Raw genomic sequence first — 19,452 nt, 5'->3', positions numbered from 1 at the left:
GTTGGAACTTGTAGTCCTTCATTTTTGGGGGATATTACCCCCCCCCCCCAAAAGGAAGGACTAGATATCCCAGCATGAGCCCCTTAGAACTGAGGATGTGATAGCCCTCCCCAATGGAGGTGGTAGGAATCAGGTAGGTTAGTGTAACGGTCAGTATAGGAATCAGGTAGGTTAGTGTAGTGGTCAGGTAGTCAGCGTAGGAATCGGGTAGGTCAGTGTAGGGATCAGGAATTAGGTATTTCAGTGTAGGAATCAGGTAGGTCAGTGTGGTGATCTGGTAGGTCAGTGTAAGGGTCAGTGCAGTGGACAGGTGGGTCAGTGTAGGGGCATCAGGATGACATGGAAGGTATTAGAGGATAATGCGGGGAAATCGGGATGAAATGTAAAAGTCGGGGAGAATGATGCAGTAGGATCAGTATGACATGGAAGGTAATGATTTGGTAGGAACAGGATGACATGGGGGTCATGATGACATGGAAGGTGATTGGGGATGATGCACGGGGATCAGGATAACATGGAAGGTGATTGGGGGATTATGCAATAGGATCAGGATGACTTGGAAGGTGATGGTGGGTGATGCAAGGGGATCGGGATGACATGGAAGGTGATGGGGATGATGCAAGGGGATCAGGATGACATGGAAGGTGATGGGGGATGATGCAAGGGGATCAGGATGACATAGAAGGTGATGGGGGATGATGTAAGGGGATCAGGATGAGGTAAAAGTTAATGGGGTTCAATGCAGGGGATCAGGATGACATGAAAGGTAATGGGGGGATAATGCAGGGGATTTGAAAAACAAGAAAGGTAATGGGGGATGACACGGGAATCAGGATGACATGGAAATGAATGGGGGATGATGCAGGAAGATCAGAATGACATGGAAGGTAATGTGGAATAATGCAGGGGGATTAAGATGACATGGAAGGTGATGGGGGATGATTCAAGGGGATCAGGGTGCATGAACCTTAATAGGGGTTGATGCAGGGGGGATCAGGATGACATGGAAGGTAATGGGGGATGAGGCAGGGGATCAGGATGACATGAAAGGTAATAGGGGGTGTTGCAGGGGGATCTGGATGACATGTAAGGCAATAGGGGGTGTTGCAGGGGGATCTGGATAACATGGAAGGTAATGGGGGGTGATGCAGGGGACCAGGAGGACATGGAATGTAATGGGAAATGATGCAGGGGATCAGGATAACATGAAAGGTAATGGGGGATGATGCAAAAGGGTCAAGGTGGGGGGGCGTGGCCTGGCTCGGCATGAGATAGGACGTGAGTAGCTGGAGCTCCGCCGGAATTGTATCCTGCATCCTCTATCCTGTCTCCCCGGGACGGCTTACCGAGACCCGCTGCTCCCCGGAGCCCGACCTGCTATGTCCCCGCCGAAAAAAACGTCCGAGGCGGCCGCCAAGCTCGATAAATTCCGCCGCCAGGACGGAGAGTCCTCCTCCCAAGATGGCGCCGGGAAGTCCCAGGCTGTCGGAGCTGCGGCGGGTGCAGACACAGCAACAGTCCTGGAAGCCATATCAGCATGCCAAGCGACCCTGACTACAAAGATTGATGAAGTAAAGGTTGATATCTCCTTGATTAGGCAGGACATGAGGCAGCTGCGGGACAGGGTGACCGAGGCTGAGAACAGGATCAGCAGCGTGGAGGACTCCCTCCCCCCGCTCCAACACTCCACTGACCATCTTCAGCAGCAAGTCCACCAGATCCTACAAAAGCAGGATGATCTGGAAAACAGGCTGCGCAGATGTAATCTGAGGTTCATCGGGTTGCCAGAAGGAGTGGAGGGTTCAGACCCCTCTAATTATCTGGAACAGCTCCTCATTCAGACTTATGGCAGGGAATCGCTGTCGCCAACATTCGTTGTTGAAAGGGCACACCGCCTGTCGGGTCGCCCGCCGCCTCAGGGAGCCCCGCCGCGCACGTTCATAGCGAAATTTCTTAATTATCGTGACAGGGATACCATCCTTCGCCTGGCTAGAGTGAAAGGGAATATTCCGCTTGGGAATGGGAGAGTGGCGGTGTTCCCGGACTTCTCGGCGGAGGTACAAAAACGCCGCAAGGGCTTCCTGGAGGCTAAACGGAGGCTTCGGGTCAAGAACATCAAATACGCCATGATGTATCCTGCTCGTCTCCGGGTGGAAGGTGAGGACCGCGTCCACTTTTTTGATGATCCTGAGGCGGTTATCTCCTGGTTGGAGCACCTTGACACCCGTGGTTAGAGGTCGGTGGCCAACCCCCCCTTTTTTTCCTATCACTGCTGTGACTTATCCCCTCACACTCCTTGGTCCTCCTTCCCCCCATTGCTTCATGCAGCTGATTACCCCCTCCTGGCGACCCTCCTTTCATCTCCCCCCCCCCCCTCCCCTATGCACGGACATCCGGTCAGGCGACTTGTATGAGAGACTGCCGCATGGGGTACAGAGGGGGGGCTGCTTTCCTGCCCGACTTGGACAGCTGCTCCCGCCATGACTTCCTACCCACTTCAGCGAGGAGACTTCACCAGTTTTCAACCCGGCGGAGGGTATCGGATTCACCGATGCCCACTCTGCTACTGGGGCTGCATCCACGGCCCAATCTGCCATCCAGCGATTTTTCGCCCCCTGCACCCGATCAGCTCGGGTGCCGGGTCCCCGCGGATTTCTTTATTTTTTTCCTTTCTTTTTTTATACATTGTATATGCCTGTGGCTAGCTACTTATCTACACGGTCCTAACGTGTCCGTTGTGTTACTCAGGATTTTGTATGGTCGAGCCCTTTATGTTTATAAGCCACAATATTTCCTGGGGACCTTAGGTTGTGTTTTTTTGGGACTTTATGCCCGCACGAGTTGGGGTTGGTGCAGGGCGGGGTGGGGGGTTACTGTTTTTCAGGAAGTGCTCTTCATGATATGTTTTATAATTACTTTTATGTTGTGTTTTTCCTTTTTATGTGAGCAGGGATGGTGCGGTACGCTTATATATGTTACTTTTATTATGGCTGTGGAGGATGTGCGGTCTGCGGGGCAGGTATATCATGTGGTGAAGTTTGGGAGCCTGGAGCTGTTGCAGCCTGAACCTTTCTGTTCGGTTAGATGGCCACCTTGAAATTAATGACCTGGAATGTCCGGGGCCTTAGAGACAAACTTAAACGGTCTGCAGCGTTTGCCTTCCTCAAAAAACAACGAGTGGATATACTAGTACTCCTGGAAACCCACCTAGATGGCCATATGCACCTTTCCTTAAAGAGACCTTGGGTGGGCTGGGCATACCACTCCATGTTCACCTCCCACTCTAGGGGGGTGGCGATCCTAGTGGCCAAAACGGTACATTTTCAGCTCCGGGACTCCCAGACGGATCCGCAGGGTAGGTTTATATTCTTACAGGTGTTGATTTTTGGGGAACCATTTTTAATTTTGGCCTTCTATGTTCCTCCCCCTTTCTCCATGACAGTGATAGCAGCAGGCCTATTGTATATGTCCCAATTTCCAAGTATACCAGCAATTTGGTTGGGTGATTTCAATACTGTCCTTGACCCTTCCCTAGACAGGCTGCAGCCTCTCCCCCAGGCTCCGTCGCAGGCGACCAGCACTAGATTTGCCCGGTTGCTTGGGGCAGCGGGCCTGGTGGATTCCTGGCGGACTATGTTTCCTCACCAGAGGGCGTACTCCTGTTATTCCCCGACGCACCATACCATGTCCCGCATTGACCTTATTTTGCTCTCCCGGGTCCTGGCCCCGAGGTTGATGACTGTTGGATTTTCCCCTCGGTCGCTGTCGGACCACAGCCCCTACTGGGCGGTGGTCAGGCTCGGCCTGGACAGGCCGCCCCCGGCTTGGCGTCTCAACCCCATTTGGCTAACCCTGCTACCTGAGGAGGCATCGTTGGATACCTGCTGGGCCCAGTTTTTTACTGAAAATGGGGGGACTGCCTCTCCTCTAGCGGTGTGGGAGGCGTTTAAAATGCATGCTAGGTCATCCCTACAGTCGCACATAAAAAGGTTTAAGGCCAGCTCCGGTGAGGCGTACTCTCGGGCAGTGACTGAGTTGCAAGAGGCTGATAGCGCATACCTGACAGACCCCTCGCCGGCGAATGCCTCCCGACTTGGACTTCTGTCGCGGGCGGTCTCTCAGGTGGAATACGAACGGGCCAAGACTAAGTTGCTTTTCCAGAAGCAGAGAATATTCGAACAGGGGGAGCGGGCGGGACGCCTGCTAGCTTACTTGGTACACTGCGAAGACAGGCCGCCGGTGGTGATCACCCTGCGGACTGACTCAGGGACCCTGATGACAGACCCGGGAGAGGTGACGGAGCGGTTCCGCCACTTCTTCAGTCAATTATACTCCTCTAGGGCCCCCACGGACACCACCGACATGTATTCATTTTTAGACACAGTGAAATTTCCCACGCTAGCGGAGGAACAGCTGCTCCCCTTAGAGGCTCCCCTCGCGGAGGCTGAAATAGCCGAAGCTATGTCCAGATTCCCCAGGTCGAAGTCGCCGGGCACTGACGGTCTCCCGATCGAATTCTATGCTCAGTATTCTGAACTCCTTATACCGAAACTGCTTGAACTGTTTAATGCTATGTTTAAGGACTTCAGTATGCCTGCAACTATGAGGGAGGCCCTGATTGTCTTGATACCGAAGCCTGGTAAGGACCCTCAGTGCCCGGAATCATATCGCCCTATCTCTCTCCTGCAGGTGGATGTTAAGCTCCTGGCCAAAATCCTATCCATCCGCCTGAATAGGGTGATTTTGTCCCTAATTCATGAGGATCAATCCGGATTCATGCCTGGCAGGAACACGTCATTTAACCTCCGTAGGCTCTTTATGAACTTGCAGGCTACGCATGACAACACCGGGGAGAGAGTGGTCGTGACACTGGACACGGCCAAAGCCTTCGATTCTGTGGAGTGGGGCTTCTTGTGGGAATGCCTTCGGCGTTTTGGTTTTGGTCCCAATTTTCTTAAATGGGTTCAGCTCCTCTATAGCGCCCCGACTGCACGGGTGCTGGCCAATGGGTGGGCCTCTGAAGAGTTCCCGCTGGCCAGAGGGACCAGACAGGGGTGCCCGCTTTCCCCCCTGCTATACGCTCTGGCGGCGGAGCCACTGGCTATTGCCATCAGAGCCCACCCGGACATACATGGGCTCTGTATGGGACCCTTAGTCGAAAAAATAAGCATGTATGCTGACGATACTCTTTTGTACCTGGCAGACCCTGGGAATTCGCTGACCACGGCTCTCTCCCTTATCGAACAGTACGGCTCCTATTCCGGACAAATTAATTGGGACAAATCCCAGGTCCTTTCTATCGACACCCCAGTGCCTGCGGCGGCTCTCGCGACGGGACCCCTACAGCGGGTAGATAACTTTAAATACCTTGGGGTGCGGGTCACGGCGCGCCCACGAGATTACATTCGGGACAATGTTCAACCTCTCTACCCCATGATTAAAAACAAGATTCAAATTTGGTCCAGACTGCCATTGGGAGTCATGGGCAGGGTGAACCTTATAAAAATGGTCCTGCTGCCAAAGATCCTGTATATTCTCTGGCATTCCCCGATCTACCTCCCACTAAAATATTTTAAGCAAATGGACTCACTCCTGAAAGCGTTCGTGTGGGGTAACAGCAGGCACAAGCTTTCCTGGCGTAAACTACAGAACCCTGCCAACCTCGGGGGCGTGGCGTTGCCCGATTTCAACTCTTATTACCTGGCTGCACAACTATCTCAGCTATTTCACCTTGACAAAACTGACAGAACCCGCTTCCTTTTGTTGCTCTGCCCTGCCTGGTCTCACACGACAGGTGACCCTCTGTCGGTCATCCTGAGGGGCTGCAGGGGCGTAGGAACAAGGGGAGACCCCAACTCTATGTTGCACCATTATAGCCGCATTTGGGCGGTGGTGATGGATAAAATGGGTTACCCCCCGTTGCATACCCTTACCCCTCTGTGGCACAATGAGAATCTCCAGGAGCTCCGCTCGGTGCCGGACTCAGAGATATGGGGTGTTAGGGGTGTATATTACCTTTCACATATTGTACGGGGGTCCACCCTAGGCACCTTTGAAGAATTGAGAGCCTCCCGCTCACTCCCGGACTACATGTTGTTTCGATATTACCAGCTTAGGCATGCTTTCCAGGCCCAGATCCAGACAGCTATGACCCCTCTGGAATCCCTGCCAATCCTGGAGATAGTCCAGAGTACTGAGCCCAGCCACCTGATTTCTATTTTGTACTCGGCACTACACTTGCCTTCCTCCACTGCCATTGCGTACGCTGTTAAGGCTGGCTGGGAACCGGAGGTGGGCGAAATGGAGGATGAGGATTGGTGTGAGGCCCTTGAAACCTGCCAGAAAGTGTCACCCAGGTTGTCTGACAGGCTAACCCAACTGTTCATAGTCCACCGTACTTACCTCACCCCGATCAGGCTGGCCAGATACAGGCCTGGCCTCTCCCGGGACTGCCCCATGTGTCACGCATCCCCGGGTACGTTTTTCCATCTACTCTGGCACTGTCCCCGCATACAGGCCTACTGGAAACAGATAGTGGCCTTCCTGCATGATACTATGGGATCCCCCCTCCAGCTAGACCCCAAACAGTGCTTACTGGGTATTTACCCAGATGAAGACATGAATAAATGCACGAAAACCTTTCTGCAGCACACGCTCTTTATAGCCAGGAAGCTGGTGGCTAGACGGTGGATGAGGGAGAGCCCTCCAGATTTCCAACATTGGCTGAGGGAAGTAAACTCTGTCCTGCCGTACCATAGAATTATGTATAAGAACCGGGGATGCCCCACTAAATACAACAAGATTTGGGACAGATGGCTCCAGAATTCGGCCACATGTACCTAATGTTTTATTTTACTTATTTATTTTGTTTCATTCTCTGCACTGCTCTGCTGGCATGTGGACTGCACCCTGTAGTGCTTCATTGTCCATGCTGCTCCATCCCTCTGCATGTATGTAAACCTGTTCTCCTGTTAATTTGTGATTGCACTTTACTGAAAGTTCTTGTTCGAATTTGGATTTCTACCTGTACCATGTTGGTTTATCCTTTTTTTTTTTTTTTTTTTTTTCAATAAAATCTCTGCTTTTCAAAATAAAAGGGTCAAGGTGACATAAGAGGTAATAGGGTGCGATGCAGGGGGATTGGAATAACATGGAAGGTAATGGGGTGATGATGCAGGGGGATTAGGATGACATGGAAGGTAATGGGAAGTGACGCAGGGGGATCAAGATTACATGGAAGGTATTGGGGGATGATGAAGGGAGATCCTGATGACATGGAAGGTATTGAGGGATGATGCAGGGAGATCCTTTTTTACACTATCCCCCTCCCTGTACATAAATGCTTATCAGTGGTCTGTATATATGTATGTCTGTACACAGTACACAGGGGGGCAGGAGGGTACAGTGTGGGGGTGGGGGGCAGGAAGGAGCACTAAAGGGGAAGGAGGGCACAGTAAAGAGTGGCAGGAAGGAGCAGTACAAAGGGAGAGGAGGGCACAGTATGAGGGTGGGTGGGAGCAGGAAGGAGTAGTACAATTGTAGAGCAATTCGAGATCGTAGCATGCCTTGTGACTCTGAGACTTGAAGGTGACCTCTGAAACATTCGATCCTGACAGTTTAAGTTAAAGCGGAACTCTACCCAAAAGGGCAAGTTCCGCTTTTAGGACCCGTCTCCTGCTCCTCCTGCACAATTGGCACTTTTGGGGGGGGGGGGGGGCAACAGAAGTTCTCCTTCCTCCCCCTGCAGTATTCTGGGACACTGACAGGTCTCAAAAGACTGCATCCACTAGTCGGGATGCGCAGCACGACTCGAGCATGCGCAGTGGGCACCCAGCTTTGAAACCACAAGCTGTCATAGCCAGGTGCTTATAGTGAAGATGCCGGTGCCACCGAGAGAGGACAGAGGATGAAGACGGCTGGGGTGAGCTCACCGTGAGACAGGTGAGTGGCTGTTTTTTTAAAGTCGGCAGCTACACTTTTTGTAGCTGCTGACTATTTTTTTGATAGGTGGCTAGAGCTCCTCTTTTAATATGCCAACTAACGATTCACTTCATATTTTTTTTTGAAGATCGCAACAACCATGGTTTAGGTACTTTTACGGTTTTGTCTGTTGCTTAGCAGCTTATATCTTCTATTTTTGTTCTACAGAAGCCAAAGAACAGGTCCTTGCAAACCTAGCAAACTTCTCCTTTGACCCCAAAAACTTCTCTGACCTGCAGAAGCTGCAAATTCCAGATTTGTTTCTGGACATGTTGACTGAAGACAATGAAAATCTGGTGGAGTTTGGAATAGGTAATTTTTGGTCTCTGGCACAAACTTGAAAAATTTCTCTTGAAGTGGGGCTGCACTTCCTCTGCCCTGGCAGATGGTGCTCACCAATGTTCTGATGGTGGACTGACCCTTGGCATCCTCACATCCAATGCAGGGCTATGGTCATTGCACAGGCCTTGATGACATCAGAATGCAGCAGCTTTGCATAGAAACCAATCAGCGCCCAGGTTTTTTTGTTACGGCTTAATTGAACAGGCTGAAGTTAGAAGCTGATTGGCTACCATGCACAGCCACATCAGATTTTGCATTCTCCCGTTATATACACTGCTCAAAAAAATTAAAGGAACACTTTTTAATCAGAGTATAGCATCAACTTAATAAAATTCCTGGGATATTGATCTGGTCAGTTAAGTAGCAAAGGGGGTTGTTAAACAGTTTCAGCTGCTTTGGTGTTAATGAAATAAACAACAGGTGCACTAGATGCCAACAATGAGATGACCTCCAAAACAGGAATGGTTTTACAGATGAAGGCCACTGACATTTTTTTTTCCCTACTCATCTTTTCTGACTGTTTTTCACTAGTTTTGCATTTGGCTAGGGTCAGTGTCACTACTGGTAGCATGAGGCGATACCTGGATCCTATAGAGGTCTCACAGGCAGTCCAACTCCTCCAGGATGGCACAATATGTGTCATTGCCAGAAGGTTTGCTTTGTCTCCCAGCACAGTCTCAAGAGCATGGAGGAGATTCCAGGAGACGAGCAGTTACTCTAGGAGAGCTGGACAGGGCTGAAGAAGGTCCTTAACCCATCAGCAGGACTGGTATCTGCTCTTTTGTGCAAGGAGGAACAGGATGAGCACTTCCAGAGCCCTACAAAATGACTTCTATCAGGCCACTGGTGTGAATGTCTCTGACCAAACAATCAGAAACCGACTTCATGAGGGTGGCCTGAGGGCCCAATGTCCTCTAGTGGGTCCTGTGCTCATTGCCTGGTGCCGTGGAGCTCGATTGGCATTTGTCATTGAACACGAGAATTGCAGGTCCGCCACTGGCGCCCTGTGCTTATCAAAGATGAGAGCAGGTTCACCCTAAGCACATGTGACAGGCAATAAAGGGTCTGGAGAAGCCATGGAAAATGTTATGCTGCCTGTAACATCTTTCAGCAGGACCAGTTTGGTGGTGGGTCAGTGATGGTCTGGGGAGACATATCCATGGAGGGACGCACAGACCTCTACAGGCCAGACAATGGCACTCTGACTGCCATTAGGTACCGGGATGAAATCCTTGGACCCATTGTCAGGCCCTACGCAGGTGCAGTGGGTCATGGGTTCCTCCTGGTGCACGACCATGCCCGGCCTCATGTGGCGAGAGTATGCAGCCAGTTCCTGGAGGATGAAGGAATTGACTGGCCCCCACGCTCCCCTGACCTAAATCCAGTAGAACACCTCTGGGATATTATGTTTCGGTCCATCCGACACTGCCAGGTTGCACCTCAGTCTGTTCAGGAGCTTAGTGATGCCCTGGTCCAGATCTGGGAGGAAATACCTCAGGACACCATCATCTCATAAGGAGCATGCCCCGACATTGTCAGGCATGCATACAAGCATGTGGGGGCCATACCAACTACTGAGTACCATTTTGAGTTGCTGCAATGACATTTCAGCAAAATGGACTAGACTGCTGCGTCATTTTTTTCACTTTGATTTTCGGGGTGTCTTTGAATTCAGCCCTCTGTAGGTTGATAATTTTAATTTCCATTAAACGATGTGGCATCCTTTCGTTCCTAACAGATTACCCAGTCCATGTCAGTATAGATATCCAGCATATTTTCCCCATTGAGATCTGACGTGTTCCTTTAATTTTTTGAGCAGTGTAAATCAAACCCAATGCTTCTGCACTGTGTGTAAAGTGCCATCACAGCATTTCCTATCAGCCCAGCTGCAACTTTATATTACTAATTGATATTTTCTGCTTTCCTTTAAGGTGGCATCTGTAACCTGTGTCTGGACAAAGCCATAAAGAATCACATTTTGTCCTCAGGTGGTCTAAGCCTTATCATTAACTGTTTGTCCAGTTGCCGTGAAGAGACTGTTCTTTCTGCCATAACAACACTCATGTACCTGTGTACAACTGCTTCTAGAGCTGAAATCATTACTCCTTCTGTTGTAGAGTGCATGGTCCGCTTCTCTTTGTCAGACAATCGTAGGTTTAGCAATTTGGCAAAAATCTTTCTGGAGGATTACTGCACTGAACAGCAAGTGGAGGAAGCAAGGTCTCTGAGCCAACACACGGCACTGGGAATACCCCTTCCCAAAGACTGACCCTAGGACTGAGATTTCATATAATATAATATTATATTTGAGTGTACAAAGAAAGCATAATGTAAATAATAAATTACCTGAATTTCTTAAGTGGCACATTTTGTTTCACAAAAGACTTCAGCTTTTTATGGCTTTATAATTTAGGCGACACACTCATTGGACACACTCAGAATACAGGAGGATCATGAGAACTCTTCCGAATTCAAATACAGAACTATATAAATTGATGTCTACAAACTCCCTGCAAATCCTATTTTTTATTTCGCTTATTGATGCACACAGCTCCTGATTCTTCTTAACCATTGGGTTATACTGCCCCCTACAGAAGTAGGACACTAGGCAGGAAAAAGCTTGACTATGCCTATTGGCAGTCACAGGGGTCATACTCCCACTCTCAGCTATAGGCATTCGGTTTTTTTCTACCTAGTTGGGAGTAAGGACCTGGTTCCTTGTTGGGATATCTGATCTTGGCAATTTTATCATTTTAAATTGAATTTTTTTTCCTCTTTTTTTTTTTTTATTTTGTTTTTGTGAGAACTACAATCAAGTGCCGAATAATATGGATCCTTAGGGTCCCCCCAGTCTGGCCAGCGAGCGCGTGCAGACTGCAGCCCCGCGCCAGGTCAGCCGCGACAAAGCCCCACTGGACGGGGGATGGCCTGCAAGTTAAATGTCTTGCAAGGACGCATACAAACTGGCTTCGGCCTGCGTCGCAGCTTTTCTCCCTTGCCGACAGCACCCACATTACGATGGAGCGGTGTCCTGTCCGGAGCGGTGCGCACCCTGTTCCTGGCGTGGTAAGAAGCTGCCCCCCCACTACCAATGGAGGGTTTTGAGGTGGATGTTGGACCTCTGGGTTCCCCTCCCTTCCCCCAGCCCCTCTAAAATTTTGGTCACTGTGAGTCTTTCCCCCCCCCGGCTTTGCCACATTGCTCTTAAGGGGGGTTGGTTGTACTGTACTTGCTGCTGACCGGCTTTTCCCCGGGTGCGCAATGGGGGGTTGAGCAGGGTTCCCTGCCACCTGGGGGTTGGTGACTAGGGCAGGGATGTCCTCTGGGCTCCCTGCGACGGTTCATGGGCTGGGGAAGTGGATGTTTTTACCATCCGCGGGTACGCACCTCACGTGGCCGGATCCAACCAAAAATTTAAGCTTCGGCTTTGTGGCCTACTCATTGGAACCTATGTGAGGATGGCTGAAGCCACTGCCTCCGCCTTCCCTTCCGCTGCCCTGTCGGCTCCTGCCCTGTAGGCCATGCAGCTGAGTCAGGCGCCACCATTGGGGGGCAGCCCAAGTGCGTGTAGCTGAAGCCCCTACTCTTCCTTTGGCTGAGGATCCGTGCTATGGCGGCTGGGCCCCCACAAAAATTAGGCCAACGGCTTGCCGGGCCATATGCTCAGCTTGTCACCTCCCTTGGACTGGGTGCCGCTGTGGGGGCGCTTAATTTTTAATGACAGTCTTGCCACCATTGTGTGGGGCACCTGCCTTGTTTTAGCGAGGGTTTTAAGGTGGCTATGTCCTATTATGTCCTCTATGGAGGGCTCAGAAGGCGACCCCCTTATTTTTTGCGGGGTCCATTTGTGGAGCTTTGGCCGGTGTCCCCTTTGCAGGATTGCAGTCGGTGGCTTTCCCTGATTGTTATGTTTTCAGGGTAAGCTCAGTATATAGCGACGCTACTGGGTCTGGGTCTATGCACCTTGAGTGCTCAGATAGTGAGAATGATTCCTCTGCTCCTCTAGCGATGCTTAAATAGGCACTGGTGGATGCACTGTTTGTGTCAGTGCGTGAAACTTTAAAAATGGTGGTTGCGGCTAATGCCGCGTTGGGGGCACCGCCTACTTTTGACCTTCACAGGCCCTCCGAAGCGGTGAGGGCGTTCCTCTATCTGCCTACCTTGACAAAACAGTGGGTTTGTCCAAAAGCAGTGGTTGCTAGGCGTCTTTTTCTTGTGGTATCCTTATGAGGATTTACTACGTAAAAGGTGGATGGCCCCACCTGTAGTGGACTTGCCAGTTTCCAGGTCAAATTGAGTAAAGCCCCGTACACACGTACTGATCGTCTGCCGTACGATCGGCCGTCTTTTGTCCAGAGCTGTCGTGTCTGTTGAAAACTGCAAAAGACTGCACACGAATTTTGTCGGCCAACAACAGCCGACTGCAGAAGTGATGTCATGTGATGGTTAACTTTCCTTGTCTTTTTTCTTTTCTGAGCATGCCCAGTCTTGCTAATCTGCTGTCTGTCGGCCGAAATCTGTACTGACTGGCGAACAATCGGCCGTTCTGGTGACGGCCAACAAATATTTTTAAGTCTGCACGACAGATTCTGTTCGGCCGAAAATGCGCTGTCAGCTGTCGGAAGCATCATACTAACAAGCCTACAATCGGCCGATCGGTCGGCGGCCGAATATTTACGGCCGACAATCGGTACGTGTGTACGGGGCTTTACCTTCATCCCAGTTGAAGAGTCCCCGACCTTTACAGGTCCAGCTAATAAGAGGGCTTCTGCTTTGACCTGCTATATGTGCGCGGTGGCTGGCCTTGGCAATTAGGCCGGTAATTACTATTGCCCTGGTGTCGCGAACTCTGACGGAGTGGGCTAAGCTTTTAAACCAGGACCTGAAGGGGGAATGGCTTCCCCTTGTCTTTGCAGAGCTGGCGGACCGGTTGGTCCAGGGGCTACAGTTTGTGATGCCTCTTTGGATGCAGCTCCTTTGATTTCTAGGCTGTCTATATCAGCAGTGGTCCTTCGGCGTATTGTCTGGCTGAAATGCTGGTCTGCTGACTAGACTTCTAAGAAGGCCTTATCTGATCTCCCTCTTGTAGGGGCTCACCTGTTTGGAGCTTCCTTGAATGACATTAAGGGTCTCAGGGAGGGAAGAGTACTCTTCTTCCGCAGACTACCTAGGGCAAGGAGCCCCATAGTAGAGGTGGGCTATTCTCCCCGGCTCCTAAGCGGCCTCTTCGTCTCTCAGGATCTCAAGACAAGGCATCAAACGTCAGGGCCTCCACCAGTGGTTCCAAGAGGACCTGGTCTGGCAAGCCACGAGCGGGCTCTTCCAGACCTGGGGACAGGGCTGCCTCTGCATGAAGGGGCGCCCTCACCCGTATTTGGGGTGGGGGGACATTTTCGCTGGTTTCCGTATCCATCGACCTGCCTGATACACAGGACAAGTGGGTCCACAAAGTTATTCGAGCTCAGTCTTATCCTCCGGAAAGGTTTTTCTCCCTTCCAACCTGCACTTGTCTCCAGATTACTTACGGTGCCTCTTTGGGACAGTGCAAAACTTATTTCAAGGGGTGATTGTTCCTGTTCCGACTTCAGAACATTTTCAAGGGTTTTTTTTTTTTTTTTACTCAAACCTCTTTACATCAGGGGGATTTCGTCTCGCTTCTTTCAACATCAAGGACGCCTACCTGCACATTCTAATATGTGGAGATTGTATGGAGAGATGGTCTGACTAACTGGCACCGTCCCCTGAAATAAATTTTAGAGTAAGAGTGTGGCCAGGATTGGTATCTACCAAACACTGGAAATGGGGATTTGAATGCGCCTATATATTATGAACATTAAGAGCCACAGGTCAGAAAGAAAATAACATTTATTACAAGACAAAAAATACAAAATGTATGCATATAATTTCTCTACTTATATAAACATGACAGTATATCTGCAATCCAAAGAATGCGCTACTAATGGACCAACGCGTTTCACTGTAACCGCTTCCTCAGGGTCCAAGTCGTATATAAGTGTTAGGCTTTCAGAATATCATGATATCTACAATAAAACAATACAGTTAAATATACAGCATGTACAACATTTCAGATCAACAGTGATTGTAACCAAAATTTATGCATCAATACATCTTAAAAAGGGGGGGGGGAAATAAAAATAAAATAAATGAATAATAGCACTGGGGATGTGAGGAGTCGGAATGTGGCAGATCAAAGGGGGGGGGACTTCAAACAGGTTGAAGGACGGGGGAAGGGAAAAAGATCAACCACCCCATTAAGTGAGATTAACCATCTGTCTTTACTTACCAATCAATAAAAACAAAAAGACGACCTTCAAACATAGTATTATGATGGGTGATATGGATTTAGCGCCTGTATATAAAATAGCTAGAATTGTATATGATACTGGATAAGACAAAATATACCACGGGAAACCCAGGTGGTGATGCACAAGAATTATATGTATAAAAGTGATATATATAGAATAAAAGTGTAAAAGCAATAAAGTGCTAAAGAACCCGTAATTTGGGTAATAAAGATACCAGGTGTCATAGATACGTGTGTGGCAAAGAAAGAGTGACCAATGGAGACAAAGTGCCCAAAATAAACTAAATTAAAAAGGTAAATGAAAAAAAGTAATAGGAGGGTATACACTTAACACCCAGAATGTGACATACCACAAAGAGTGAGAGGAATAGAAGCGAAGAGAACACCCGAACCAGTGAACAGAAAGGACATACCGCAGATACCACGCTATAGTCAGCAAATAAACATTAAATAGACTCACCAGCTGACCAAATCCACTTAGATAAAAAATAGTCCCAAGATAAATGCAGCAAGATCTAAAAGGGGGAGTAAGGCATCCAATCCAGAGCCCAAGAGCGGAGGACGGGAAATCAATCAAAGATCTCAAATAAAATAGTAGAATGGGGGAATGCCCAAATGGTTAACCACTTGCCGACCAGTCACGTTGACTCTACTGCTGCAAAGTGGCTCGTCGCTGGACTCCTCCCCTTGTGGGCGGGGCACGCGCGCCGCCAGGGGCTCGCTCCCGCTGTTTTCAGTCACATCGGGAGTCGGGCCAGGGGAGGAGCGGCGGTGATTACGTCGGGGAATCGAGTCTGGAGATCTCCTAAGTGACAGACGGGGTCAGATTGCAGGGTACAGCACACATGTCCCTGTGTCACTCAGTCACCTCCCCCCACACACGTTAGTAAGCATCAGTCATACATTAACCCCTCCCTCCCCAATAAAATTAACCCCTTCCCTGCCAGTGTCATTTTTACAGTAACAGTGCATATGTATAGCACTGATTACTGTAGCAATGTCACTGGTTCCCCCAAAAATGTCAGTCAAGGGTTCGATCTGTCCGCCGCAATGTCGCAGTCCCGCAAAAAAATCGCAATCGCCGCCATTACTCGTTAAAAAAAATAAAACACCAAAAATGACAGAAATCTTTCCTTTAGTTAGTAAACGCAATAAATTTTGCGCAAACCAATCAAAATACGCTTATTGTGATTTTCTTTTTACCAAACATAGGTAGCAGAAAACAAATTGGCCAAAAATTTAAAAAAATTTTGATTTTTACATTTTTTTTTGGGGGGGGGGGGGGTTTCATATAAAAAAAAATGTGAAAAATATTGTTATTTTTTTCAAAATTTACCCTATTTTTTTGTTTATAGCGCAAAAATTAAAAATCGCACAGGTGATCAAATACCACCAAACGAAAGCTCTGTTTGTGGGAAAAAAAGGACGTAAATTTAGTTTGGGTACGGCGTCGCACGACCACGCAATTGTCAGTTAAATTCACACAGTGCCGAATCGCAAAAAATGGCCTGGACGTAAGACAGCAAAATCCTCCGCTGCTAAAGTGGTTAACAAAAGCACAAGCTCACAGCTGTCAGAAACGAAAAGGAAGAAACAAATGGAATTCTAGTGAATAAAACCAATGCTCAACACGATACATCAAGGAACAGCAGCCTGAAACACCTATTACTAAACAAGGCTTATCTTGACAGACAAATTCACATCATCTTAGCTTAACCTCTGCAGCAAACGTTACCCGGATGTAGACTGAAGAGACACTGAAAGATTTGTAATAAATGTTATTTTCTTTCTAACCTGTGGCTCTTAATGTTCATTATATATAGGCACATTCAAATCCCCATTTCCAGGGTTTGGTAAATACCAATCCTGGCCACACTCTTACTCTCACATTCTAATGTGTGCTAGTCGCCAGCGCATTCTGCTTTTTGCCATGGATGAGGAGCATTATCAATTCGTGGCCCTGACCTTTGGTCTCACCTCCGCAACTCGGGTCTTCACACGAGTGTAGGCTCTGGTGCTGGCATTGTTTGAGTCAGTGGGGGATTGCGGTACTGGGTTATCTAGATGATCATTTTCTGCGATCAGAGCTCTGATGGACTACTGGAGATTGCTCTGCGAACTCTGAGGGAGTTCGGTGGGATCATGAACATTCAGGAGTCTGCTTTGGTTCTGTCTAGAAAAAAATGGCCTATCTGGGTCTGACAGCCAGAGTGTTTTTTTCTCTGGAAAAACTCTAGGCATTGCCAGAGGCAATTCAGCAACCTTCGGGCTTGCATGTGCGTGCTGGGCCTGATGGTATCCAGCCTTGAGGTGGTCTGTTTGCACAGTTCCACACAAGATCTCTGCTAAAGAGATTCTGGTGAAATGGGTCAAGGATCCATGGTCTTTAGAGGTGGCTTCGCTCTCTTGCACTTTGACAGGGAAAGTCCTTCTCCTCCTGTACTGGACGGTTGTCTCCACGGATGCCAGCCTGTCCGGGTGGGGAGGTGTTCTCAGCACAGACGTGCTCAGGGGTCTGGACTCTGGCAGAGCCCAGACTGCCAAATAGTGTACTGGAACTCAGAGCGATCAGACTTTGTCTGGCTCATTGGAAAATCGTCTTCAGGAGTGTCCGGTTCTAATTCATTTGGACAATGCCACGGCCGTGGCCTATGTAAATCACTAAGGGGGCACAAGGAGTGTCCTGGCGGCTCGGTAAGTAGCCGGTGTTCTAAGGTGGGCTGACTGATTAGTTCCAACCCTCTCAAACTTCTGCCACGACTCCTGTGCAGGATTCAGGCAAAAGGGATTCCAGTCATTCTAGTGGCTCCAGACTGGCCTCGCCGGTCTTGGTATGCCAATCTAGTACAGCTGGTCACCGATCCTCTCAGGGAGGATCTGCTGTCCCAAGGACCAATTTCAATCCTGCTTTACAGTAGCTGGCTTTAATGGCTTGGCTGTTGAACGCCAGGTGCTGAAGGGTGGAGGTTTGTTTGAATTGGTGATTCCTACATTGTTAAAAGCTAGTAAATCTTCATCTAGGAAGATCTACCATCGTACGTGGAAGACATACATTGCGTGGTGTGAGTCTCTTGGGGTTCATCCTCGCTCCTTCCCGATGGATCGGATCTTAACCTTCCTTCAATGGGGAGTTAAACAAAAATTGGCCTTGAGTACCATCAAGGGCCAGGTATTGGGTTTTGGTAGTCTTTTTTCCAACGACCTTTGGCCGCACACTTCTGGTGCGTACTTTTCTTCAGGGTGTTCGACATTTGGTTCCTTCAGTTCAGGCTCTGTTGCTGCCCTGGAATCCTAATGTGGTGCTTTCAGTTCTACTGAAGCTTCTTTTTTTTTTTTTAATTTGGGAGGTTTCCCTGCTTACGCTGCCCCAGAAGAAGGACTCCTTTGTTGGCTATAACCTCTGCATGCAGGGTGTCAGAACTGATGGCGTTATCCTGTCGTTCACCTTATGGTGCTTCACAAGGATAAGGTGGTGCTTTGCCTCTCTGTCATTCCTTCCGAAGGTGATCTCTGACTGTCATTTGAATGAAGACATTGTGTTGCCTTCCCTGTGTCCCAGGCCTAAACATCTAAAGGAAATTACCTTGCATGTCTTGGATGTGGTCCAGGCAATTAGGGTGTACCTGGCAGCTACGGAGTCTTTTAGGAAGTCACTCACTATTTGCGCTCACAGACAGACCTCGCAAAGGGTTGTCTGCTTCTTCTGCGATTATTCAGGATAGATTAGACAGACGGTGGTTCAGGCCTATTGCATCAGGGGTCAGGTTCCTCCTTTCCCTGTTTAGGCGCACTCTACTAGGGCGCTTAGTGTCTCCTGGGCTTTCGGTCTTCAAGCGTCATTGACGCAGGTTTTGCAAGGCGGCCACCTGGTTCGTCTGTGCACACTTTTACAAAGTTTTTTGTAAAGTGGTTGTGTTGGCATCTGCGGGTGCTTCTTTTGACCGCAAGGTTTTGCTGGCTGTTGTTCAGAAAACCTGGTCCTCTTTGAGGGTGTATTGTTTTTCAGGTGAGCTCCAGTTGTTTATTGTTGAGCTCTGTGTTACCTGGTTGGCTATGGTTAACCTTGGGAATTTTTTTTTTTTCTGATGTTTTCCCTCCCCTTATGTTTAACACTGCTTTGGGACATCCCAATGGTTAACAAGAATTAGGAGCTGTGTCCGTCAATGAACGAAAGAGAAAATGGGACTTTTGACTTACCGTAAAATCCATTTCTCTGATGTTCATTGATGGACACAGCACCCACCCCTCTGTGGAATTGGCTTTCTTCTGACACTAGATAAAAATGTGAAAGTGGGTGTGCTGATATTTCAATTTGCTGCAACCAAAGATCCAACTATATAATTGGAGAAAATAGAAATGAAAAATAAATAATTTGGTGCGCTATATTCAATTGTTACCACTGGTGAAGTGATGTGGACCACAGGTATAACACCTATGAAAGTGACAAAACAAAGTGTGAAGTGTAGATGTGGCCTTGAACAAATAATATAAAAGTGAACTATTAAAAATGTATCTGAAAGTCCCCTTACAGGGAGGTGTAGTGTTGATTTATTTGCAAACAGTGAACATAAGGTGTTAAATTCTGAATCAATATAATCAAAACACAAAAATTATACACCCAAACCAAAGTATTGGTGCATGAAAACCCTCACATAGGGTCTAGTGAAGTCCACAAAAAAGTCCCACAACACAGTAGCCAAGATTCTAAAGTTCTCGGCAACCAAAATAATGATGTGATCTTCAAGTGATGAAGTGAGCTCTCGTGATGATATTCACAACCGAACGTGTTGGATACGTGAGTCCCA

The 19,452-nt window shown here is 48.7% G+C and overlaps 1 protein-coding gene across 1 annotated transcript in view; it reads left to right on the top strand.

The window, feature by feature from the left end:
* ARMC7 (armadillo repeat containing 7) overlaps window positions 1–10,613 on the top strand; it is a 23,657-nt gene extending 13,044 nt beyond the window's left edge. Inside the window, exons 2-3 of the mRNA XM_082272542.1 lie at window positions 8,149–8,292; window positions 10,254–10,613. Of these exons, the coding sequence (XP_082128668.1) occupies window positions 8,149–8,292; window positions 10,254–10,591 (482 nt within the window). The 3' untranslated portion in view covers window positions 10,592–10,613. The remainder of the gene's footprint in view (window positions 1–8,148; window positions 8,293–10,253) is intronic.
* Window positions 10,614–19,452: the final 8,839 nt, after the last annotated feature.

Source organism: Pelophylax lessonae (assembly GCF_965119305.1).
Source record: "Pelophylax lessonae genome assembly, chromosome: 11".
Lineage (NCBI taxonomy): Eukaryota > Metazoa > Chordata > Amphibia > Anura > Ranidae > Pelophylax > Pelophylax lessonae.
The sequence above is the reverse complement of the archived record's forward strand: the minus strand, read 5'-3'. Positions and strand labels throughout refer to the sequence as shown.